A 12700-nucleotide genomic window follows, 5' to 3' on the forward strand; every position below is an offset into this window, starting at 1 on the left:
CAGTACGTGTGGGCTGCCACACACTCTGCAGCCTCGGGTCGAATGAATATGAAAAGAGACAGGAGCATCCAGCAGAGAAGGTAGTGGAAACGTCTTGTCTTTCACTCACTGCTCCCCTCGTTCCCCTCTTCTCCTGCCGCTTAATGCTTCAGACTGAACGTTCCCTCGATGAAAAGGTCAATATACTCTTACATGTGTTAAACCGATGTAACACTCACTGCTCAAACAACGAGCCACACCTGGTTCACGCATGAAATATTTCTGCCGTGTTGAAGAAATTCAATTACTTAAATGTCCCAGAGGAGGTTAGTGCACAGCTAAAGGGTGATGGAAATGTAGTTCTAATTGAGGATCACATTTTAATGATGCTATGTGATTATATTTATTTAAAAATTTTATTTAATAGAACACTCTACTGTCATCAAAGGTTTTTATAACAAAAGCCTGTTACATTTACCAGGCAGGGAGGGTCAATTGCATATTGTAATACATATTGTTGCATCATGGGAAATGTAGAATCCTGTGGTCTTTTGTCCATAGTGTGATGCTTTGATTTTGTCCATTGTTTTTTTTTTTTTTTTTTTTTATCTGATTCTGTATCTATTGATTAACTAATTAATTAAAATTGCCATATTCAAATGAGGGGTTTGCGTGTATTAAAAGGGATTCCAGCAATGGAAAACAGAGCGACCGCAAAAGGAAAAGGAAATCTGATGCCACTGAAGTTAAGAAATATAAATATAACAAGAAGAAAACGTTAGGAGATTATCAGCGAGGAAGTCAATACTGTGGGAAAAACAAAAAGGCGGGAAAAAAAGGCTTAATAATAAAACGTCAGCAAATAAAAGAGGAGGGACGGTGGATGAGTTCCTCCAATAAACTCTGGTCAGCAGGTCCAGATCTTTCTGTGATGAGCAGGTGACCTTTCATTCAGTGTCTCGTGAGTGCTCGGGAACCTTATGAAGCTACCTGTGAATTCTGCGGGACACATTCAGGACCTGGGACAGCACACCTGAATAACGGGACTGGGCGGGACATCCAAGCAGCGAAGGAAAAACGGGAGCGACCCAGAGGCGGGACGATGCCGAGTTGTAAGAAGTTTTTTAATTGCTGGTATTGCGCGTCTCCTCCTTGTTGTTGGCTGTCAATCACCATTCAGTTCATTCAATAACTCAGAAATGTCAATCACTTCTCCTGTTTCTACTTTCAGGTTTAGTAAATATCATTGCGGGTGCTAAATTGTTCTATTTGCAGTTCCCCTCCCAGTATTTTGCACGTTCAAGTAGAAACGTCCACTATCACATACGCATGCAGGCAAACACGCAAAATGGACAACGTGTGTTAAACTGCACATTTGAAAGACGCCATCCTCACTGCACGTCGTCAGTGGATCTGCTTAAGACATTTTTTTTGCGGGCGGTGTGGAGTTTGCATGTGATTTTTGCACACGCAAACCTTCAGTAAATCAGGCCCTAAGTGTGAGGCAGAAATCAAAGCTGCACCGCTCGTACTTGCATTTCACCCTCATCCCACAGACAGACATTTTCATTCTAGCCTCCTCCTGTTTTTTTTTTTTTTTTTTGTCCTCCCCTAACTTAACCGACGCCCGGCACGTGTCACCTCCTCAGAAGTTTCAAAGTCGGGACCGGAAAAACGGGAGCTTTCCTGTCCGATTTGCACGTTGTTTGATCATCATGCAGACACGGGGCATCGGGGTTAACCAGATTTCATGTGGAGCGTCTGCGTTGTGTGGTGTGTTACAGTGTCTCTTTGTGTAAAGGTGAAAGGGATGGTGTGATGTCTCGGTGAAGAGGCTCACGAGCAGCAAAACAAACTTGAATTTCCAAAGTGTGAAGCGACATTACAGACCTATTGCAGACTGCTTCTTTTAGTGCTTGCTTGCTGAATTTTGTTCAAAATGACCTCTAAACGTCACCATAAATTGTTGAGAAACGCAAAACGATTTTTGTACTTTGCTTACCAACTAATCTCTCATCGCACATTAATAGCGCAGTAACGATCATATTGCTGGCTAAACATGCTAGTCACGGGGTCAATTAACGCAGTAATTCATAATTAGTGTAAATTGCAGGGTCTGAAAATAAAGCCATAGATGCTTTGTGTGGGCAGAAATATGAGTTTAAATTGCTTTTCAGGCTATGAATTAAATGGCCATTATGCTGATTGCTTGTAAAGCAACATTGAATGTTCTATCGTGCAAGGCGGCCTACAACGTGCTATTTTTAGCCGTGGTCATGTTCCCACATGAAATAAAGATTCAAGCCTTTTTAATAATTTATTGTCATTGAGAACAATGTTTTGGTTGGCCTCTCACGGTCTGGCTGCGCTGGCTTAGAAGCACCCACCTGTGTGTGTGCATGCTGGACTGATTCCTGTCGGAGCTGTCATGAGCGGAGCCGGCTGCGGCGATGATTCATTCATAAAAGACCCTCATTTAATTACTCCCGAATCAGGTCACATGGATACCCAGGAGAAGCGGTTGCTTTATGGTGGCGGTGGGCGATCAGATCTGAGCCACGCATCAAATCACAAACCACTCTCGGATCCCCACGGCTCTCCATTCACGTGAACAGGATTTCAATCTTCAGCGCTCACACCGAGGAGATTTCCGCCCACCTGATGTGTCAGAGCTGGCCTAATAAACCTGTTTATGTATTAAACACTGTGGGGACACTTGATATTCCTGACAAACATTGCCATAGACAAGTAATCACAGCAATACCTCCTTCATATTAAATCTCCAGCTCTTTTAAGATGCTCTCTATTTGTTGTCAAGGTTACCATAAACTGAAATATAAATATTTCATCCACAAGCTTGGGATGATCCCCACTTTTCTGTCCCAGCCAGACCAGAGCTGTGCATCTATTAGGTTTAATAATACTCAGTATGATAAATATCACCTTCTGCGATGAGCGTCTTCCTTCTAAACTGCTGCCAATATCTTTTCTCACAATAGAAGTGATTGGCAGCCACAATTGTCCCGAGGAGTTGCAGCCAGAGGAGAAAATAAAAATACACTTCATATTTTACTTGCTTTAAAAGTCATTGAGATGCGGTGTAAGTCAGCATGTTGAACCAACTGCAGTGGAATATTAAATTGATTCAACTTTTGTTCTCTGAGTGATGGTTGGTGGTATTTATCCCCAGACAAGAAATCAATACAAAGACAATTTGTGGGTACTGATTATGACTTCATATTGCCCACCAGCAGCATCCTGATCAGTTATGTTTTTCTTGCTCATTTTAATATTTGTGGGCCTGTATGTATTGGCATATGTGGGACAAGGCAGACAGAGGAAACAGCCTGTGTGAGCATTAGGCAGACATGTCTGAGAGCACAAGGGTTTACAACCAGGCCATGCTGCATACCTGCATTACACACTCGGCTGAAGGTTATACCTCCAGGTTTAAAGGTGAGCTCAAATATCAGTTTGAGAGAAACCCAGTTAAGGAAACCTCAAAATACACCCATCGCTGTGAGGACAAATCGCTTCTCCGTTCCCTGTGATGTGAGGCCCATTAACTGAGAGAATGAACACGACTGAGGGCCCGTTTCTACCCGAGCAGGCAAAGGGCAGACCGAATGATAAACGACGGCCAGACAGGAGAAAAGGACGGTTGGGAAGTCGAAAGGACACGAGAAGGAGACAGAATCACTGTTCATCAATATGAAATACAGACTTTTACCACAACAGCTACTTTTATTTTTCATATGAATGTTAAACAATAAATTTAAGTTGCCCAAATTGTTAACATTAATCAAAACTTCCACGGCCTTTTAGGGACACGCAGAAAGACAAATTGTACATCCTCTGGAGCATCACCTTGTTAGAAAGTAAATGGTTTTACTAAATGCAACTCTAATGTGCAAATCTTGCCCAAGGTTACATTGGAAATGCAGTCTCAGGTAGATTTACACTGTCACACTGAATAACTGACGGGCATAAAGCACCCCTGAAGAGCTTTTGTCAGTCTTCATGCACTCTTCAAAGAGCATCCTTCAATCTGCATGTCCCATTGAGAGAGGTGCTGCTTGACCGCAGGCAGAGGCTACTGTATCAGTCTCGCTTCACAGTTGGATGAGAACGTCCATTTGGGTGACCGATGAGCATCTTGACCTTTATGGGTCAGTGAGTACAGCAACACAGAGTGATGGTCATCCTGGAAACGCTTCTTCACTTGTACTAATATTGGATTCAGTCAGCAGATCCTCTGTGTAATATTTGTATTTCTTTGCAGGGAGGATGTTGTATCTGATCCTTGATGGTTTTACATTTTCCATCTCTGCTGACTACAGGCAACTGGACAGGCACTGCTTCTTGCTCGCGAGCACTTCCTAGCACCGGTCCTTGATATACAATTTCAGAACACTGCCTCTGACTCACATTTTCTCCACAGTCCATTGTACCGCAAGCAAACATAGCACCTCTGTTCATCAAATGCAGTATTATATCCGCGCTCCCCGGTCTCCCAATACAACTCTTTGATGTCAAATTGACACTTTAGTGAACAGCACTTCATGGATTTGATATTGCCTGGCAACTGCAGAAAACCCACTCCTTGTGGCTTCTTCAGGTTGAGGAGTGGCTGCTGGGGTGGACGGTCCTGATGGAAGACACAAAGAGGAAGGATGGTGGATGGTATTAATCATAATGGTGATGTAGCTTTCTGTTTGGCTTGCCTCCAGACAGAGGAGCAAAATTAAAGCCCAGAAAATCGGATTATTGAATCCCCGGGGGTGGGATGCCCAGTCGCCAGCTGATGAGCGCTCATCTACTCTTTGCTACATTCTGCACAGTCGGCTCCGCTGTTGGCTGGAAGGCCAATTTGTTAACAGTTATTGCTCGTTAGTGTAGTTTCCTGCTAGTGAAAGGGGGTTTCATTGCTGCGACAATAATCAAGGTCTATCATCTTACAATTATCGCAGTTTGAGAGAAGCCAGTGGTTGATAGATTGTTTGTGAAGTCTCTGGCTTTGCTGATTGCCAATTTGCTTTGAGGATCCACATTAATACCTGCAGTGCCTGAGTTATAAATATGCGATAAACAGTTTTTTACTTCTCATTCTTGTTGTCTGTGTCAACTCATATTTCACGTTTAAGAAAATCAGGTGCTGTACTGTTGAGGTCCATTAACTGCATGTACTCCTGACATACTGCGTGTTGTGGCGATGTAGAAGCACCAGAAGGACTATAATGCTGAATCTCTCATCTCTTCAGTGTAAATAGGGCTGCATCCAGCAATTATTTTCTTTATTGATTCACGGGCAGATTATTTTCTCCTTTAACAGTGAATAATTTGGTCTATAAAGAGGGGGAAATGGAGAACAATGGAGGAGTTCTTGTTTTGTCTAACACACAAGACAGGAAAGCAGCAAACTCAGGGAAAATTATAGTTGTTGCCATTAGAAAAATTATCAAAATTGTTAAAATCTCTGAGACCAAAAGTTGCAAATACAAATATATTCTTTATGTAATGATATATAACAACAACAAAAAAACCTGTTAAGAAGACGGCAACTGGCAGGAGTTAACCATATTTCATTAATTGCAAGATATGAATCGATTATCAACTGGTTGTTTTTCATTATTAATCCTATTATAACTACGTGCTGTCGTTGTATTTACTGTGTGATTATTACCTTAACCGGTGTATTCACTGAAATAAACACTACGCGTCAACATATCCTCCTGAAGCTGATAAACTGTCAACGAACAGCCTTACATGCAGGCAGGTTAAACATAAGCCTTAGAAAACCCTTCTCTGCCCGTAGTGTGCCGCCTCGGTACTGTCAGCCCTGCCTAGGCTGCTCACAGGAGCTGCTCACACAAAGGAGCTTATTGTGTAACTGTGCCTCAGTTTTAATGAACCAGCGCTCCTGCTTCAACATGCTCCTCCCTCTCCGTCAGTCCCCTCCTCTTCTCCCACCTCACTCATGAATATCCCAGCACACTCCCTCATTATTCATGAGCTGGTCTTGGCGTAGTCATGTGTGAGGAAGAAAAAGGGGGGAGTGTCTCTGAGCGAGAGTCACAACTCTGGTGAGTGAGCGTGTGTGTGTGTGTGTGTGTGTGTGTGTGTGAGTCTGAAACAGAGGGAGCGGGAGAGAGGAGACACCCCGGCTGATGCTGAAACGGCGGCTTGCCACTTGTACGACTGCTGAAGCTGCTGCCACACTGTTCGCATCTGACCGCTCTTCTGTTAGACTCAGCTGGAGCTCAGAAGCTGGGGCTATTTATGACTGAATGTGTGAATGGGATGCCTGGTGGAGATGCTTGCTAAGGAGTGACTGATGAGAACCAGCGCTCCGGAGTGGAGGGTGACCCCCTGTGTCCGTGCCACCACTACTCCGGGAGAATTGGACGCCTGGCGTTTCCACGACAACTATAATGGGCTGCAATCTGTGCACTTTACAGAAGCGAGAGGAACACTACAAGCTGCTGTATGAGATTGCACAGGTGAGCACCGGCACGGCTGACTCTGGCATCGATTATGTGTGTTGTTGATTCATTATGCAGTCTGTGAAGAGGGCAGTTCTGCTTCTGCTCGTTTTTGGCAAGAGGATAAATCAAGACAGAAGCCTCGTTGGGAGTATTTTATGTAGAAGATGGAAAAGGTATGAATGAGGGATTATTTCTAGGATGGAAGTGTGGCAGCATAATGGAGAGGGGCTTCTTACTCACCAGCAGATGTGTTTTGAGTAATGAACAGTTGCTTCGAGAACAGCTAGTGTGCAGCCCATTTATCCTGTTGAAGGAACTGTGCTGAGAGAGCAAGTTTTTTTTTTAGAGAGAGTAGTAGCACCTGAGTGCTACTACATTGTGTGTTTGTGCCAGTTTCTTCTGTGATGTTCACAATTGGTTGTTGAGCATTTTTCGTAATAAAAAGTTTTCTTTTGGCACTTCTATTGTTATTGTTACACTTCAGTGTACCAGCAGCTTTCTTTTTACATTTCTTGGAGGACACTTGATGTTGATGCGCTTGATCTCAGCACATCTGGTGCATTTGGCTGCACCAGTTATATCAGTTTCATTAATATGCTTTATTATATGAACACTACTGCGAGAGTTGTTTTTTTTAAATATTTTGTGATAAATATTTCAGTTCCCACCCAGCATAAAACGTATTTTTATACGATTATTTTCAGCATTTAGTCAGACAATAAGCCAATTAGAGAGGACACCATCTCATAGTCTGAGGGGAAGCCAAACAGATAAACAAGCGTTCACCTCACCACCTCCCGGCTCCCCATCAGCCCTCTTGCTATGACAGGCTAATAACTGTGAAGCTGCGTCTCCTGGAAGTGGAGTAGTGCTCACCCCTTCCCCTTCGGTGGTACCTGCCTTTATGCCACTGTGATCGGAGCCTCATTAGCAGTTTTATACAACCATCCTGTGCATTAATTAGGCTTGAAATGTCTCTCTTTACCCTTGTGAAGCGACGGGGTGAGAAGAAGCAGGGGTGGTAAACTAGCTTAGGTTAACCACTGCCTGTAGCTTTCAGCCTCTGTGCAACTTGAGACGCCGCCAAACTCTGGTGACGGACGCTGTGGGCGAGATTTTGAACTGCATTAATGCGTGGAAAAAAGGGTCTCCACTGGACGTGTGCTGCAAGCCTCTAGATCAGCAGCGAAGGAGGTTGCATTCACTAATGGTCTGTTTAATATGAGCAAACAGACAGAACTGTCACGGGACCTGCAAGGATGAGTAGGTAGCCACTGCAGCGCCTGCCTCTCCACGAACGACCATAAAAATAGTGCTGTCTTGGTGCTTATCTCGGCTTTTGTGACTCTCCCTACACTTCCTAAGAAATAGTGTGGACTCCTTTTCTCGTGGCTTAGCAGAGGGGATCAGTATCCGCCAAGTGGGCCAGTCTCCAGGGCACACTCGCCGCTGACAGGAGCTCTCTGGTGTGTCTGTCCACCCACTGATATACCGAGCCGGTTCAGGCACGAGCTGCAACATCAGCACCTACGTTGTGATCACTACTGTGGGAGGGAAGGCGGGAAGGATATAGAGTATGGAGGATAAAGACTGGTATGGGAATAGAGAGTAAGCTGTTCAAGATGCAGGGTAAAAGGGAAATCAAAGGGAGGATTAGGAACAGGTGAAACCTCATTAACACAGGGAAGCAATAAAGAGAGGATAGAGGGGGAAGAGAAGTGGACTGTTTGGCCTTTTCATCAATAGGAAACAATATACCTCATTGGAAAGCCACCTCCTCATACTGTCTTGCTTGCTCAGGTCCTCTGAGAAAACAAAAAAAGCAGTAGATGCTCTGCAACAGCAAATACCAAAAACAGGGGAGAAAAGAAGAGGAAGACAGTCAGGGAGGAAAATCTCCTTGAGTCGCGGTGCTCTCCCTGTAGCTACACAAGTGTGTCACTATGTCTTTGTGGTCTGGGAAAGTGTGTTGTGACAGCAGAAAGCTGCGCTCGCTGCTCACACCACAGGCAATCTAATCCTCTTTCTTACATATCGTCTGACTGTCTCGCTCAGCTTTCACCCTCGTTTTTTGTCATTCTCACTACTTTCTCTGTTTGTTCTGTCTTTCTATTGTTCAGAAACACACACACACACACACACACACACACACACACACACACACACACACACACACACACACACACACACACACACACACACACACACACACACACACACACACCGACCCGCTACTCTACTCTACTATGATTATACAGAGTCTGTGAATGTGTATGCAAATGAGGCAGAAGTGGCTTGCTGTTGTCACAGCGTGACTGACCAGCCTTGTGGCAGGTTGATTTGAAGAGCAGGAGTCAGTCACAGGGGTTGGTTAGCCACCTTCCTCCCCTTCCCTTCACACTCAGAAACAATTTTGACACTCGCTCCGTCTGCCTGACCCCACAAGCTGTGGGAGATTTATGACTAGCCTGCTCCCTCACTCTCTCTCCTTTCCCCTTTTCCCTTTATTCTCACGGCAGCGGGTGTTCTGCATGGAAATGTGTTCACCTCTCTCAGCTGGCCTGCAAAGCTATCTCACTGAGCTGACATATTTTATTTATTGAATCAGCTTTCTTGCCCGGACAAGAGGACACAGGAATCTTCTTTCTCTGAATTTCACTTTTCAAACTCCCATTTTTTTTTTTTTTTCATCCACACTATTGAATATTGGTTTTCCATCTTTCTTTCTTTTTGTCTTCCTAGCTGTTTTCCTTTCTCTCTGTCTGAGTTCTCTGATCTCTCATCTCTGTTGATTGCATTTCTTTCCACTGTTCCTTCATCCGCTCTCTGCTGGATTCCACTCCAGTTAACCTTCCAGTGATTGTCCTGCAACGTGTAAAGTTTTTGTCTCATTTTTGGTCGACGAGTGTTAAGCGCATTTGAACCTCCTGACCCCTTGTTCAGCAACACTCGCGCTGTGGTCAGCCAGATTCTTCCAGCGTGCATACTCCACTACGCGGCTGCTCAGGCCATTTTTGCAGACAATAACATACTGTAGTTGATTCGCTCTGTAATCTGGTAGGGCTTTGTAATTCCCTCTGTGTCCATGAGCTCCCCTCGTGAGTGTCACACATTGTCTGTGCACCACTAAAACCCAGTGATGTGTGGCTTTTTTGGGCCTAATTAGCAGGATGGCAGATGTTGATGAGAGGAGCAATGCAGCGTAGCTGAGAGTTAGGATGAGATTTTTACAGTGAGTGGATGCATTAATGGTCTGCATTGTCTTCTGACAACAATTTTATTTTAGTTTTAAGGGTTGCGATCACAACAAAGGCCCTGGCGGGACTGCAATGTGTGTCAACAGTAACAGTAAAGCCTCGATTAGGCTACGGAGGCAGCCCGCTGCTCTTAATGGTGCTGGGTAATGAATTTCATCCTTCGCAGCCCAGAGCACAGACCCTCCATATTTCATTATCCTGTTTTGTGATTTTGCAATGAGCCCTGCTTTCTTTTTTTTGGTGGTTGAAGTTTTGAAAGCAGTATAGTCAGTTTTATAAGTTTTATTAGGCAGGAGAAGAATCACTCTCCACTGCATTTGAGAAATAAATGGAAAGCAGCTTCTCAGCTCAATGAGGCACAGCAGTCCCTGATAACTTGCTGATGCATATGAATGAGAATGAGGCACCAGCAGCGCACACACACACACACACACACACACACACACACACACACACACACACACACACACACACACACACACACACACACACACACACACACACACACACACACACTTTCTTCAGGAAACAAAAAACGCAGGCTTAGTGAATATTCAAACTATAAAAGCAGTGTTCATTAATTTTAGAGTGTGTCGGTGCTCAGGGGGCCAACTGTAATGGAATTTAACAGTTTAGCAATGTCATGTTGCGCATCGTCATGAGGTTGACAGGACGGGACAGACGGACACAAAATAAAGCAGATCTGGGATTCATTTGTTATCGAGGGGAAAGGCAATTCCCAGGAGATTGGTCCTGCAACGGGGTGGATATTCTGTTTTGTGTAGCAGCACCAGATGTGAAACCTGTGGACCGAGGACGGTCTAAAGAGGGCACAGCTGACTTGCTGCTGCTTCTGGAACACCACCGGCCATGTGTGTAATGGATATGTATTCAGTAAAAGGTTGAATTGCTATCACAGCAGCCAGACTTCCTGAGGAAAAGGTTGGCAAGCTGCACTGAGCTGCCTGCTTTCACAAACTGAAAGCCTGAACCAGAGTTTACATTCGTGTTATCTGTTTAAGCAAGGTCATTACTTTATACAGTGTATAGAGCTGCAAGCTCGATAATGGTGTTCCTCAAGGAAGCATTTAGGGCCCAATTCTGTTTTCTTTACACATGCTTCTGGCTTTTACTTTAATAATATTATTATTAATGTACAAGACTTTGTGAATAAAAATGTAAGACGAGAGGTCAGAGATGATTTGATAATAGACGCCAAATTTCACAAGTGTGAGGCTCACCTCCATCTCCCACTATTTTATCTGATAGACAGAATAACTTTAGGTTGTGGACTGTTTGGATAACTTTCTTTGTTCTTTTTTTTTTAACGATACTATGAAATTTCATAATTCAGAAAGTACTCAGCAGATTAATAATCATAAACAAATTGTTTGCATATCTCTTGTAAAATCAGAATTGACACTGGCGAAAGATACCTCTAGAACCAGCAGCCATCTCACTACCCTGTTTGATGAGTATGCCTGTATCATATGTCTGTGATGGCTTTGATGGTTCATTAAGGCTATTGAACCTTGCTCTCACCCCCCACCACATCTTCAGCACTATCTCCAGACAGTTAGCTACAAATGTTCTCATCCATCTGCTTGTCCCATTATGTTTTTTTGAAAGATGTTCCTCAACCATTAAAATTGAAAGGAGTGAAGAAAGAGGGGGAGGCGAGAAAAATGTGGGGCTTGATTGATCTTGTGTCCACCCAGAAAAGATTAGCCTGAAATATAATCTGGGTTTTCGGCGCTGCGTTTACAATTATCAAACAATGCAGAGGTCCATATTTTTGAAGCTGTCATACGGGACATAGGCACACAGATGGACAGATGCATTCACACAAATCTGTCTCATGCCTCAGTAATATACAGAGTCATATTTCTGAGTCAGCCCCATCATCAGCTCCAGTGCGCTTTCTATGTTTCATCCTATAGCTTCTGTCTAATCTGTCAGCCAGCCGTGTTTGATTACAGCACAAAGGGATGTCTGCAAGCTTTGCTACTGTCTGTCTCGGGGTTTCCAGCAGCTGAAATTGAGCTCTAAATATGCTGCAATGATCTATTTCTACTTAGGCTGTTTACAAAGGAGCATTATTTACCTCGTCACTCTATAGCTACTCTCTCAGCGTCGAATGCTTTTGCCATACTTACCAGGTTGAATACGCTGGCAAAGGGTGTTTCATAACCACTACCTCATGCTGACTTTGTAATGAGAGATTTCAGTCTAATTTTGTGTGAATAACATTTTCATTTGCTTCACTGTTTCTGTACATCATATTTCAGTAGCTCAAATTGTTTCTTTTTAAATACAATGTTTTAGATTAGGTGGTATGAAAAAGTTACTTAAAATCCAGATCACATAATTTGGCCCAGAGATGTATGCTGTAGTCCTCAAATATAGATGACGCCTTATTTGCCACGAGACATGAAGTCAATGGGTTTTATCATTGAGTCCTCTAAATCTCACAATGGAGGAGCTGAAGGGATTTAGGGGGGAGCTGATGAATTGACCTTTTCTGTTTCATCTGTTTCTTATCTCAATAAGGACCCAGCTGACCTTTTCAGCTACATATCAAGTCTCTAAACCCCCCTCCCTCCCCTTCTCCTTACGGCTCTCCAACCCAACTCGGCTTTTCAAATTTAGTTTTATCTTCTGTTTGCGCTTCCGTCTGTACCGATTTCTTTCATCTCACTCACAGGTCCCGGCGAGGAAGAGCTTCACAAATAAACCATGACATACCACTTTCCTTAGGGAACCAAAGCTGTTTATCTGAGAACAAATTTCTCTGCATCTCACCGCTGGGTGTCGGATGTGGAAGGACTTATTTTCAAAGGCTGATAGGAGGGTCTCATCTAACGTGCCGTGGAAACAAAAGGAAACCAATTACAGAGGCAAACAAAGTCCTGGAAGTGATTAAACCATTCTCCTTCCTTTCATTACATCCATCACCTCATTAGTTCATTGGGATACATA

The 12700-nt window shown here is 43.7% G+C and overlaps 1 protein-coding gene across 2 annotated transcripts in view; it reads left to right on the forward strand.

Moving 5' to 3' along the window:
- The window catches only part of LOC138619050 (PDZ domain-containing RING finger protein 4-like), a 123695-nt gene that overhangs the window by 63725 nt on the left and 47270 nt on the right, over positions 1–12700 (forward strand). The window contains exon 1 of one of the 2 annotated variants that reach the window (XM_069695253.1): positions 6099–6479. The exons of the other annotated variant lie outside the window; for it this stretch is intronic. Coding sequence (XP_069551354.1) covers positions 6411–6479 — 69 coding nt within the window. The 5' untranslated portion in view covers positions 6099–6410. Of the gene's footprint in view, positions 1–6098; positions 6480–12700 lie in introns of those variants that run through there. 2 annotated transcript variants of the gene reach the window in all.

This window comes from Brachyistius frenatus, unplaced genomic scaffold (genome assembly GCF_029030835.1).
Source record: "Brachyistius frenatus isolate BFR_SWC_R1_liver_20210118 unplaced genomic scaffold, ASM2903083v1 Contig_19, whole genome shotgun sequence".
In the NCBI taxonomy this organism is placed as follows: Eukaryota; Metazoa; Chordata; class Actinopteri; family Embiotocidae; genus Brachyistius; species Brachyistius frenatus.